The sequence below is a fragment of the Triticum urartu genome, chromosome 2A, assembly GCF_056163025.1.
Source record: "Triticum urartu cultivar PI428250 chromosome 2A, HENAU_Tu73, whole genome shotgun sequence".
NCBI classification, from domain to species: domain Eukaryota; kingdom Viridiplantae; phylum Streptophyta; class Magnoliopsida; order Poales; family Poaceae; genus Triticum; species Triticum urartu.
In genome coordinates, this window is record NC_141874.1 from 61,201,915 (window position 1) to 61,215,333 (window position 13,419).

The 13,419-nt window shown below is 43.5% G+C and overlaps 3 protein-coding genes across 3 annotated transcripts; all 3 read left to right on the forward strand.

Annotated features, from left to right (window-relative positions):
• Nucleotides 1-3,978: 3,978 nt before the first annotated feature.
• Nucleotides 3,979-5,621, forward strand: LOC147983753 (uncharacterized). The gene is made up of 2 exons (XM_087540853.1): nucleotides 3,979-4,432; nucleotides 4,528-5,621. Exons 1-2 carry the CDS (start codon nucleotides 3,979-3,981, stop codon nucleotides 5,619-5,621), a joined length of 1,548 nt encoding a protein of 515 aa, XP_087396979.1.
• Nucleotides 5,622-5,784: 163 nt separating this feature from the next.
• On the forward strand, nucleotides 5,785-7,268 carry LOC147983754 (uncharacterized). The gene has a single exon (XM_087539588.1). The coding sequence runs from the start codon at nucleotides 5,785-5,787 to the stop codon at nucleotides 6,340-6,342; it is 558 nt and encodes a 185-aa protein (XP_087395714.1). The 3' UTR covers nucleotides 6,343-7,268.
• Nucleotides 7,269-10,616: 3,348 nt separating this feature from the next.
• On the forward strand, nucleotides 10,617-13,025 carry LOC125540956 (uncharacterized). Its single transcript, XM_048704470.2, has 2 exons — nucleotides 10,617-11,394; nucleotides 12,687-13,025. Exons 1-2 carry the CDS (start codon nucleotides 10,719-10,721, stop codon nucleotides 12,815-12,817), a joined length of 807 nt encoding a protein of 268 aa, XP_048560427.2. The 5' UTR covers nucleotides 10,617-10,718; the 3' UTR covers nucleotides 12,818-13,025.
• Nucleotides 13,026-13,419: the final 394 nt, after the last annotated feature.

Here is a 13,419-nt window from a genome sequence, read left to right on the forward strand (position 1 = left end):
GAACATCGCGAATATCTCAAGGATCATCATATATGTCCCTGATATATTATAGTTCATCACGAAGCTCAAGCAGCTTGGTGGTAATGACTTCGGAGAACCATCACTATTTCATCTGGAAGATCAACTCCCACTCGATTCAAGCGACTTTTGTACTCAGACAATCTGAGCACAAGTTCAACAATTGAGCTTTTCTCCCTTAGTTTGCAGGCTAAGAAAATCGCCGGAGGTCTTATACCTCTTGACGTGGGCACGAGCCTGGAATCCCAATTTCAGCCCTCGAAACATCTCATATGTTTCGCGATGTTTCAAAACGTCTTCGGTGCCTCAACTCTAAGCCGTTTAACTGAACTATCACGTAGTTATCAAAATGTGTATGTCAGATGTTCGCAACATCCATAGACAACGTTCGAGGTTCAGCACACTGAGCGGTGCATTAAGGACATAAGCCTTCTATGAAGCAATGAGGACAAACCTCAGTTTACGGACCTAGTCCGCATAATTACTACTATCAACTTTCAACTAAATTTTCTCTAGGAACATATCTAAACAGTAGAACTGAAGCGCGAGCTACGACATAATTTGTGAAGATCTTTTGACTATGTTCAGGATAATTAAGTTCATCTTATGAACTCCCACTCAGATAGACATCCCTCTAGTCATCTAAGTGATTACATGATCCGAGTCAACTAGGCCTTGTCCGATCATCACGTGAGACGGACTAGTCAACATCGGTGAACATCTTCATGTTGATCGTATCTTCTATACGACTCATGCTCGACCTTTCGGTCTCTTGTGTTCCGAGGCCATGTCTATACATGCTAGGCTCGTCAAGTTAACCTAAGTGTTTTGCGTGTGTAAATCTGTCTTACACCCGTTGTATGTGAACGTTAGAATCTATCACACCCGATCATCACATGGTGCTTCGAAACGGCGAACTTTTGCAACGGTGCACAGTTAGGGGGAACACTTTCTTGAAATTATTATGAGGGATCATCTTATTTACTACCGTTGTTCTAAGTAAACAAGATGCAAAAACATGATAAACATCACATGCAATCAAATAGTGACATGATATGGCCAATATCATATTGCTCCTTTTGATCTCCATCTTCGGGGCTCCATGATCATTATCGTCACCGGAATGACACCATGATCTCCATCATCATGATCTCTATCATCGTGTCTTCATGAAGTTGTCTTGTCAACTATTACTTCTACTACTACAGCTAACGGTTAGCAATAAAGTAAAGTAATTACATGACGTTTATGTTGACACACAGGTCATAAATAAATTAAGACAACTCCTATGGCTCCTGCCGGTTGTCATACTCATCGACATGCAAGTCGTGATTCCTATTACAAGAACATGATCAATCTCATACATCACATATATCATTCATCACATCCTTTGGCCATATCACATCACATAGCATACCCTGCAAAAACAAGTTAGACGTCCTCTAATTGTTGTTTGCATGTTTTACGTGGCTGCTATGGGTTTCTAGCAAGAACGTTTCTTACCTACGCAAAACCACAAGTGATATGCCAATTGCTATTTACCCTTCATAAGGACCCTTTTCATCGAATCCGATCCAACTAAAGTGGGAGAGACAGACACCCGCCAGCCACCTTATGCAACTAGTGCATGTTTGTCGGTGGAACCGGTCTCACGTAAGCGTACGTGTAAGGTTGGTCCGGGCCGCTTCATCCCACAATACCACCGAATCAAGATTGGACTAGTAACGGTAAGCATATTGAACAAAATCAACGCCCACAACTACTTTGTGTTCTACTCGTGCATAGAATCTACGCAATAGACCTAGCTCATGATGCCACTGTTGGGGAACGTAGCATAAATTCAAAATTTTCCTACGTGTCACCAAGATCTATCTATGGAGTCATCTAGCAACGAGGGAGGAGTGGATCTACATACCCTTGTAGATCGCGTGCGGAAGCGTTCAAGAGAACGGGGTTGATGGAGTCGTACTCGTCGTGATCCAAATCACCGATGATCCTAGCGCCGAACGGACGGCACCTCCGCGTTCAACACACGTACGGAGCAGCGACGTCTCCTCCTTCTTGATCCAGCAAGGGGAAGGAGAGGTTGATGGAGATCCAGCAGCACGACGGCGTGGTGGTGGAAGTAGCGGGATTCCAACAGGGCTTCGCCAAGCGCTGCGGGAGGAGGGAGATGTGTCATGGGAGGGAGAGGGAGGCGCCAGGGCTTAGGTTGGTGCTGCCCTCCCTTTCCCCCACTATATATAGGGCCAAGGGAGAGGGGGGCGCAGCCTTTAGCCCTTCCTCCAAGGAAGGGTGTGGCCAGGGAGGAGTCCCTCCTCCCCAAGGCACCTCGGAGGTGCCTTCCCCCTTTAGGACTCTTCCTTTCCCTCGACTCTTGGCGCATGGGCCTCTTGGGGCTGGTGCCCTTGGCCCATATAGGCCAAGGCGCACCCCCTACAGCCCATGTGGCCCCCAGGGCAGGTGGCCCCACCCGGTGGACCCCCGGGACCCTTCCGGTGGTCCCGGTACAATACCGGTGACCCCGAAACTTGTCCCGATGGCCGAAATAGCACTTCCTATATATAATTCTTTACCTCCGGACCATTCCGGAACTCCTCATGATGTCCGGGATCTCATCCGGGACTCCGAACAACTTTCGGGTTACCGCATACTAATATCTCTATAACCCTAGCGTCACCAAACCTTAAGTGTGTAGACCCTACGGGTTCAGGAGACATGCAGACATGACCGAGATGACTCTCCGGTCAATAACCAACAGCGGGATCTGGATACCCATGTTGGCTCCCACATGTTCCACGATGATCTCATCGGATGAACCACGATGTCAAGGACTTAATCAATCCCGTATACAATTCCCTTTGTCTATCGGTACGACACTTGCCCGAGGTTCGATCGTCGGTATCCCGATACCTTGTTCAATCTCGTTACCGGCAAGTCTCTTTACTCGTTCCGTAACACATCATCCCGTGATCAACTCCTTGATCACATTGTGCACATTATGATGATGTCCTACCGAGTGGGCCCAGAGATACCTCTCCGTTTACACGGAGTGACAAATCCCAGTCTCGATTCGTGCCAACCCAACAGACACTTTCGGAGATACCTGTAGTGTACCTTTATAGCCACCCAGTTACGTTGTGACGTTTGGCACACCCAAAGCACTCCTACGGTATCCGGGAGTTGCACAATCTCATGGTCTAAGGAAATGATACTTGACATTAGAAAAGCTATAGCATACGGACTACATGATCTTGTGCTAGGTTTAGGATTGGGTCTTGTCCATCACATCATTCTCCTAATGATGTGATCCCGTTATCAACGACATCCAATGTCCATGGTCAGGAAACCGTAACCATCTATTGATCAACGAGCTAGTCAACTAGAGGCTTACTAGGGACATGGTGTTGTCTATGTATCCACACATGTATCTGAGTTTCCTATCAATACAATTCTAGCATGGATAATAAACGATTATCAAGAACAAGGAAATATAATAATAATCAATTTATTATTGCCTCTAGGGCATATTTCCAACAATACGCCCCCGATACGTATCCAAGGAGTATCCATGAATAAACGAAATAAAATAATTCGGATACTTGAAGGATACTTTCCTGATTCGTTTTGGATACAGCCCAGCCCATATAACAGCCCACTTAGCCCAGATAAGAGGCAGACAGAGAACCCTAGTACCCCAATGCGCCCCCATCCTTTCCCTCCCAGTTTTCTTTCCTCCCTCCCTCCTGACCTCACACCAGGCGGCGGTTGGTGGCTGCATACGTAGCAGCTGCTCACCCAGGGCCGGCGGCAGCGGCGGCTAGCCGACGACGAGCTTCCCTCCTCACCAACGCCTCCTGCCATGCAGTAGGTATGCACACATCTCCCCTCCTTTTCTCCTGCCAAGCCAAGATCTCCCCTCTTTTTCTCCTCTGGATCTCATTTTCTCATCTCATTCAGATGGCTCCTCCCACTGAACCTCCTGCTGTTGCTGTACCTACAAATTTAAGGGCACCATTGTGGAGCCATGTTCAAATCATAGAGAAATCACCTACAGGGGGCAACACTAAATGGAAATGCAACTATTGTGGACATGAAGCTTTGAGTAGCTACTCTAGGGTTTCTGCTCACTTGCTAAAGAAGACAGGAAACCATGGAATCCATGCATGTAAAAAGGTCACAATAGACATTCTAAATGCACTTAGAAGTGAAGTTGCAATGGCTCAAACTGCATTAGCACAAAACAAGCCAAAAAATGTATCTTTGCCTAGTGGTTCAGCAAGTGTTGCTTCATCAAGTGCAAGCACTAAGAAGAGGAGAGGAGATGGACCAACTAGTGCACTCGAGAAAGCTTGGCTGAATGATTTACGCAAGCAATTGGATGAAAAAATTGCTAGAGCTTTTTATTCTGGAGGTATGCAAAACTATGCAAGTATGCAATAAATGTATTGTACAACTATGTATTTCATTTCGTGCATCTTGCTGATTACTTCTTTTGTTGTTTTGTAGGGTTAGCTTTCAACTTTGCAAGAAATCCACACTATCAAGACTCATATAACTTTGCTGCAACCCATAATATTCCTGGTTATAAGCCTCCTGGATACAATAGGCTTAGGACTACACTTCTAAAGAATGAAAAGATGCACATTGACAAGTTATTGGAGCATGTTAAAAGCACATGGATTGAGAGGGGAGTAACAATTTGTGCAGATGGTTGGTCTGATCCGGCTAGGCGCCCACTCATCAACTTTGTGGCCATTTCTGAGAAAGCACCAGTGTTCGTGAAGGCTGAAAATTGTGAAGGTGATATGAAGTCAAAGGAGTACATTTATGAGAAGTTGAAGTCTGTGATTGAAGAAGTAGGTCGCCACAATGTGGTCCAAGTAATCACAGACAATGCTCCAAATTGCAGAGGTGCTGGCCTACTTGTGCAGGCAGAATATGACAACATATATCGGACACCTTGTGTTGTCCATACCCTCAATCTTGCGCTGAAAAATATTTGTGAGCCCAAGCAGCGGACACTTGAAGTAGAAGCCTTTTATCAATTTGAGTTTATTGCCATTGTGAAAAATGAAGCTTCAATGATCAAGAATTTTATTATGAACCATGGCATGCGACTCTCCATGTTTAATGAATTCAGCCACTTGAAGTTGCTTGCTATTGCTGAAACAAGGTTTGCCTCGGTTGTGATTATGTTGCGGCGGTTTGTTTTGGTCAAGAATGCTCCCCAATCCATGGTAATTAGTCCTCAATGGGATATTTACAAAGATGATTCTGAAGCTGCAAGTGTTGTCAAAGAGAAGATACTCTCTGATGTGTGGTGGAGCAAGGTGGAATATATTCTCAAGATTACCGAACCACTACATGAGATGATTCGTGTGGCGGACACGGACAACCCATGTCTTCATCTTGTTTATGAGATGTGGGATTCCATGATTGAGAAAGTGAAGAAAGCAATATATGAAAGGGAAGAAAGGAACTTAAATGATCATGAGGAGTCCCCTTTATTCAAGCAGGTTCACAAGGTGTTGATTGCTCGGTGGACAAAAGGAAATAATTCACTCCATTGTATGGCCCATTCACTCAACCCAAGGTCATAATCTGATTTATTTTTTCATTGTTGCTCAAGCTATTCATTGTTTCATTTATTCAAGTTCTACTTTTGCTAATGCTCACTTTGTCTTCTGTAGATATTATAGTGCCAAGTGGCTTGCGGCAGGTGAGGGTCGTGTACCCCCACACAAGGACCTTGAGGTTACAACCATGAGGAACAAATGCATGAAGAAGTTTTTCCCAATTGCAGAAGATTTGGCAAGAGAAAGGGAAGAATTCTCAAGATTTTCTACTTGTTCGGAAGAATTCAATGATCATGATTCAATCAATGATAGATGGGTTGGTTCTGCAATGTCTTGGTGGACAAATCATGGAGTGTCCATTCCTTTATTGCAGAGTTTGGCTATCAAATTGGTTAGCCAACCAGCTTCATCTTCTTGCTGTGAGAGAAATTGGAGTACATATGGATTCATCCATAGTGTGGGCAGAAGTAAATTGACTCCTCAACGAGCCGAAGACATGGTTTTTTGCCATTCAAACCTTAGGCTTCTCTCAAGAAGATCAGAAGCATACAAGAAGGGGGAATCACTTATGTGGGATGTGGGAGGGGATTCTCATGAAACTCTAACTGGCGTTGGTGTTCTTGAAGTTGCTAACTTGTCTCTTGATCAACCAGAGTTGCAAGGCATTTCTTTTGGGGATGTGGATGCTAGTGTTGTCAACTTGGATGATGAAGCAATGAATCTAGATGAGGAGGACGAGGACTGAGGCGTAGCTTATTTAGTTATTTATCTGTAATGTGGTGCTGTAATATGTTCTTATTCGAACACCTATGTGTATGTTGCTTGATACTAAACTGCCAGTCTGCCACCTATGCTATGTAATATACTAATATTGAACTTCAAATGTCTGCTTGTGTTGCACTATTTTTTGGCTGTTTTACACATGTTTAACTTATTTTGGTTGGCTGTGGCTGTTGCTACTTGCTAGATGGAAATGAAAACATGCAAGTTGGAACTTAGTGCCCAGATCAATCCTGCAAACTTTCTAAGGTGATGTACAGTTTACTATTGATTTGCTGCTCCATATTCATATTACAATAGGGTAGTCTCATTCATTTCTTTTGGTGTTTGAACTTGGAGTTGGAACAGGGCAAAGGCACCAACATTGTCAACTGGAGAAGCTAGTAGATGCATGTTCAGGAGAGCAAACATGAAGGTAATCTGCTATTCCTAACTCCTGTACCCTATTTTTTTGAATTTTTAAAAGAATAGTACAACGTATCCGTATTGGCACTTTTTCAAAATGACGAATTTACGTATCCGTATTGGCCCGATACTGATACCCGTATCCGTATCGGTGCATTCGAGGTCATAGGTGAACACATGCATAAGCAATACATTTATCTAGTTTACTTTTATATCAAACTCTTATAAAAAATTAGACTACATGTACTTACGATGCCATATGAGGTATTTTATTTTATTTTCATTTTTATTATCTCTTTTATAAAATACATGATGTTATTTATAAATGGTGATTCAAATTTTCTATCATTGACAATTATTAGGTAAAACTTGTTGAAATTATATTAGATAAAAATCAAGTTTTTGTATTTTTTGGAAAAGCATTATTGTTATTTATCTACAGTGCATACTTGTAAAATTAAGTTACAAGTTGTATATTTTGTAAAACATCATGCATTTTGGAAGGGCAAGTATACTACTTTAACAAACGTACCTAATGTAATATTTATATATTTTTTCGAGCTTTGCCTTAACCAATTTTGTACATATTGTTTAAGTTTTAGTGGTGATAATACAAATATCACCTCCATGTTCATTCTACAAATATTGAAAGAGAAGATTTTTTTTCTCCATGTGCATATTGTAGAGCATTCATGACATTTGAAACCGAGTGATAGTGCTACTAAGTAAGTGAAATTCCTTAGCTAGGACACCAAATGACACACAATCGTCTCCTCTCTCAAAAAATTAGGGTTCCTCAGCCTCTCGCCGGTGCTGGCGCTGGTCTGCCTCGCCTCTGGTGTCTTTAGGGCCATAGGGGCGCGGTTGATCCCGGCCCTTGTCGGTGGGAGGGCTCCATTTTTAGGTGTTTCTTCGAGTTTTGGGGTTTGTGTCCTACTTAGGAAGGTAAGACGGCGGCGCTTCCCTGAAGATGGAATAAGGTTGTCCCCGCCTAGCCCCTGTTCCAGTGGTGCGTCTAGCATCGTCGGTGGGTGTGCGGAGGTGTATCTCCGGCGAATCGTCTTCAGTGGGTTTTCTCATATCTGGTTATCATTTTGTCTCCGTTCATGTTTCATTAGGTTGGATCCTTCTGATCTACGCTATTCTGTACCGGTGATCAGTGGCGAAGCCACATTCAAGCAGTGTGGTCACTTGACCACACAACATTTTGGTGAAACTCTAAACTACAAGTAAAAATTATTAAGAAGATGGTAGAAAATTTGTAAATACACATGTATTTGACATCACAAGTTTAAATTGACATCACATACTTGAACTTCTGGCACCGCCACTGTCGGTGATAGTTGTTGTTCTGGTGCGCTGGTCCTATGGAACCTTAGCACGATGCCCGACCATCTACTACAACAAGTTTTGCACGGCTTCGGCAAGAGAGGGGCGATGATGACGGCGCGCCTTCAACTCGCTTCAGTGCTTGTAATCATCGCTAGGTGGTCTATAGATCTGCATTTGATCTTTATTATTTTTTGTATTCGTTGTACCATGCATGCTCGAAGATGAATAGATCGGAAGTTTTCCCGCAAATAAAGTAAATATATTAAGAAGGCAACAGAAATATTACACTTCAAGTTGGCATGCATGTCCCATAGATTACAGAGTGAAAACGGAGAGAGGGGGGGAGATCAAAATGTAATTTTCCATTACATGTTTTTCAAAAATTTGCTATGTTTTGTAGAACAAAAAATCCCAAACATGCAATGTTAGCATTACAAAATTTCTGGAATTACCATTAATTAGGAAATTAAATTGTCTAAATTTGCCATTTAACTTTGCTTTTACATTTTTTTCTAACCTTGCCTTGATTTATGAAATGTAATATTCTTAAATTGTCATGTGACCATTATAAACACTTTCCAACAGTTGTCATGCTTTTAGAGGATAAAATCTCTACATTTGCCATGTGACCAATAAAACATTTTCTCTAAATGTACCATGATTTAGGACACATCTTTTTCTAAATTTTGCCATGTGATTGCATAAATTTGCCATGAGTTAGAGAACAAACTTCTAATTTTGCAACGAGTGTTATGATTTTTCATGTACATATAGATAATTTCCATTACTCTAGCGAAATGATTTTCTAAATTTGCCTTGAATTCAGAGAACAAAATTTTAAAGTTTTTGCCATGTTTATTTCGGATTTACTGTAAATTTACCATGTAAACCCTGATTAATTATTATTATTATTATTACTATTATTATTAATAATAATATTATTATTACTATTATTATTATTATTATTGTTTGCCATGTTTCTGTGTTTCCAGCATTTTTTTCCTTAAACTTGCTATGTATGGTACCTCGCATTTTTTATGCAGTTTTCTTCCAGCAATTTTTTTTTGTCTTTGTTATGATTGTTCACATGGCAATTTTAGGCGATCCTGGCAATTTTTTGTGTTCTCTCCTGGAAATTTATGCATTTTTATTTTTTTGTTACAATTGTTTACACATTTTTTACCCGTTTTCGTTCTATAATTTTTGGCTTCCTCGCAAATTGACACATTTATTTTTATATTTTTGTTAAAATTGTTTTGGGATGGCAAGTTTTTGGAGTCCTTCCTGCATTTTTCTTATCCAGCTAAATTAAGTTTTTGTGTTTTTGGTATTCCAAAATATTTTTGTTTTAATGAATGGCAATTTTTCATTTGTAATAATGGGCTTATTTCAGGACCAACTCCACTTCGATGCCGCCGCGGCGCCGCCACCCCTGATTCAGTACCCCGCGTCGTTGTCGTCCTCGCCGCTGCACCTGGTCGCCTCCGGTCGATGCCGCCGCCACCCCTCCTCGCCCCCGGTCGACGCCGCCGCCACCCCTGCTCGCCCCGGTCGTCCTCGCCGCCGCCCTTGCTTCCCCCCGGCCGAAGACGCCGATGCCCGAGGTAGCTCGTCCGTCCCCAACTCCTCCCTTCCTTCTCTTCCTCCTCTGTCCGCCCCCATCTCTCCTCCCTGCCTTCTCCTTCCTCCTCTCTCCTCTCCCTCCTTCCTGTCTCGTACCTCCTCCCTCCTCTGTTCTCTCCCTTGTTTAACTGGTCAATTACAGGGATTTTCTAGCAATTGTGCTAAAAATTAGTAGTTTAGGTGTACATTTTGTGCTAATGTGCTAGATTTGTTTCTGCTATTAGATCAACTGTCTGCTAGTAGTAATGTCATGATGAAAAAGTGAACATTTTAGTGCTAAGTTTGCTGTCTGCTGCTGAAGAAGTTTGTTCATTGCATGTCACGCTGAAAATTATCTACTGTAGTGACTCCTACTTACTCCCCTTGCTTCTGTAGTAGAGAACCGAAGATTCATAAGGCTCCGCTTCCTACTAATCTGATTCCAGTACCAACTCACAGAAAAATACCAGTAGTGTATCAAGATGTCAGACGACGAAGATCCTTTTGCATCCTTGTTAGGCAAGCGCTATCACGACGAGTCCCTGCGTCCTCCGCCGGAAAGCGGCGAAGGGGAAGCAGACGAGGACTCCTGGGACCGGCGCGAAGCCCTTGTCGACAACGACGCCTACATGATCGACCATCGCAACCACACCACCGCCCGCTGCCCGGTCACCAGGAGAGGAAGGGGCGGCGGCAAGGAGGACACGATGCAGGTCACCTTCTGCCTCGCCCCGCCGCCGCACGTCTCCTACTTCTGCATGTCTTACGGCAGCGGTGACCCCACCCGGTTCTGCTCTGAGCCTAGGATCTTCGGGACGGAGGGCGACATCGCCGTCATCGGCCTGGTCCACTACTGGACCTTGCAGTACGTGCTACCATTCCAGGAGCGGTAGCGAGCAATTCCAACTCCCCTTCACCAGCAGCAACGACTATGACGCCTATAAGATCGCAACGCTTTGCAGATATGGTACTAATCAGTACGTTCTCTACACCTACGACTCCATGGCTGACGCTTGGACCCGCACACCCGCTGCCTTTCCACGGCCGCAGGACGCTCCTAGTCCTCCGAAGCATCTCTGCAACAAGGTCGTCACCACAGGAGGCACCATGGGTTGGGTCGATCTCTGGGACAGCATGATCCTCTGCGACGTGCATGTCCCTGCTCCTTCCGGGGAGGAGGAACCCCCCGGCCCCAGGCTGCTCCGCTACGTACCGCTGCCGGAGCCAATGCAGCCGGACAACGGCCTCCCTCTCTATGGCATGTCTTCCACTTCGTCCTTCTTCCGGGACATCGCTGTTGTCAATGGCCGGATCAAGTTCGTCGACCTTCAGCTCCATGCCTGCCCGGGCTCGCGCACCCCGAATGGTTGGACAGCCGTCACATGGAGCATGGCGCCTGCTGATTCGGGTTTCACCAAGGACGGGGAGCTGAATTCCCGTGATATGGTCAACCCCATGGAGCCTTCCCTGTTTGTTGGTCACCCCACGCTCAGCTCCTGTAATGACAATGTTCTCTACCTGATGGCCAAGACCAGCCTATATGACAGTATGTCACAGGTGATTACTGTTAACATGAAGGAGAAGACGGTGGGGCGAACCGCAAAATACACCACACAACGAGACGCCAGCATGGCCTTCGCGTACACGCGCACTACCATCTCTAACTTTCGCGGCCGAGGTATGCCTCTACCTTTTCGCCACTCTCTGATAAGAATCATAAGATACACATTTTTCAACTTGATTTCAAACTGCTAGCGGTAGAGAGAATGCTGCGTTACCATAGTTAATCTGAATTCTATTAAATGCAAGTTCATCTAATATGGCTTCGTAAGTTTAAACTCTGTGATTTTTAGACTTCTACTGCCTAGAAATCTGTGTTACCATTGAGAAATGAAATTTGTTGTTTATATCGCTCTAGCTGCAGGAGCGCATATATAGCGGCGGCTGTCGGCGGAGGAGAGCACACACGGGCGGTGTAACAAGCTATAGCTAGCCTGAACTCAAATTAGCCATGGCGTGCAGCTGTAGGCACAGGCATCTTCTGAAATTTGACAGTAGAGAATTGGTAGTCAGGTTGTTTCAAAGGGAGAACGATGATGTCAAACCTGAACTGAAATTGCTCCAAGTCAAATTAGCCTGAACCTACCCGACGGTGCTAGCTGTATATATTGCCTCTATTCAGTGTCAGATTTCTTCAGTGTCGATTGCTCAGTGTACTGCTGCTAGTGTCAATTGATGCATTGGTTTGGGTTTGATTTAGTCAAGTAGGTTCAGTAGTAGGTACTCCCTCCGTCCGGAAATACTTGTCGTAGAAATGGTTGTAAGTATTTCCGGACGGAGGGAGTACTATACTATGTCACCGCAATTTTATTGCTCTCTATCAAGAAGCCCAAATGCATGTTTTGGATTAATTTGACATGGGTTTGATGAACTATGTAATATAGCTAACAATTTGTGTTGAACATGCCTTCAAATATTTGATAGTTGAAGCAGGCAAAAAATATATGACATTATTTTGTTGCTATTTCGCAAAGTTCAATACATATGAAATTGTGGTAAACAAATTTGTGGCGCAGCTGCCCTATTTTAGGGCGGCTGTTGGAGCAGTTGTGCCCTATTATAGGGCTGCTGTTGGACACACCATGTTTTCATGCAAAAAAAAAAGCACTTTTGGTGCCCAAATGTTTTTACTCCCAAGCTCTTTTGGTGCCCTATTTTGGGGCTGCTATTGGAGATGCTCTTAGCATAGTTTATCTGAAGTCTATTAAATGTGAGTTCATCTAATATGGCTTCATCAGTTTATTAAACGTTGTGATTTTTTAGGCTTCTGCTGCCTAGAAATTTGTGTTACCATGGAGAAATGAAATTTGTTGTTTATAAGCCTATATCGCACTAACAGGCTGAGTGTTGATTGTTTGGTTTTTAGACTTGTCTTTTCCAAACTAATACATGGGGCTTTGGTGTGTGCAGATTCAAAGGGCAACAAAAAGCGACCAGGGTCGGTGTTGCACGAATCCTTTCGGAAGAAGCTGCCTGCGATCAATCCCAGCGAAGATCTGCCTACGATGGGTGATGAAGGGGATCCTATCCAGTTGGAATAGATGTTGGGTAATATGGTCACCGTTGTCAGGGGATGTGGAAGGCAAGAAATTGTATCACATTTCTGTTCATGAGTATGACCTCAGCAGGCTATTTGCAATTCTGTTCATGAGTAGTATGTTGGATATTAAGACACAATTAACCCTTTTGAACTCTGTTGGGATGACTGTTTGGCCAATCTATCATTATTCATTCTGCATCGTAATGCTATTCATCTGACAGGTTAATTATATGCCTGCTTGTTCAGGTATGAGCTGACTAATCATTCTTTGACCTGTACTCCTGGGCTGTTTGGCAGGACGAACACCATATGAACTGCACATCGCAGGTATTTAGAGCTTGTTGATCACAAGCTCGCTCTGCTCGTGCTTCGGCCATTATGATCGGGCTCTGAAAATCCCATCGCTAGGGGTGCTTGAATCGCTCCAAATCCGTCAAGCTGATACCAAAATTGAATGGTCCGATTCCCTCCTTTTTTTGTCTTTTTCTTTATTTTCATGTTTCTATTATGTTTTCCTATTTCTTTTTATTTTCTCTTTTAATTTTCCAATCTAGTTTTTCATTTATATATTTCTTTTGCACAATTTCCAAAACCAATGTGTAA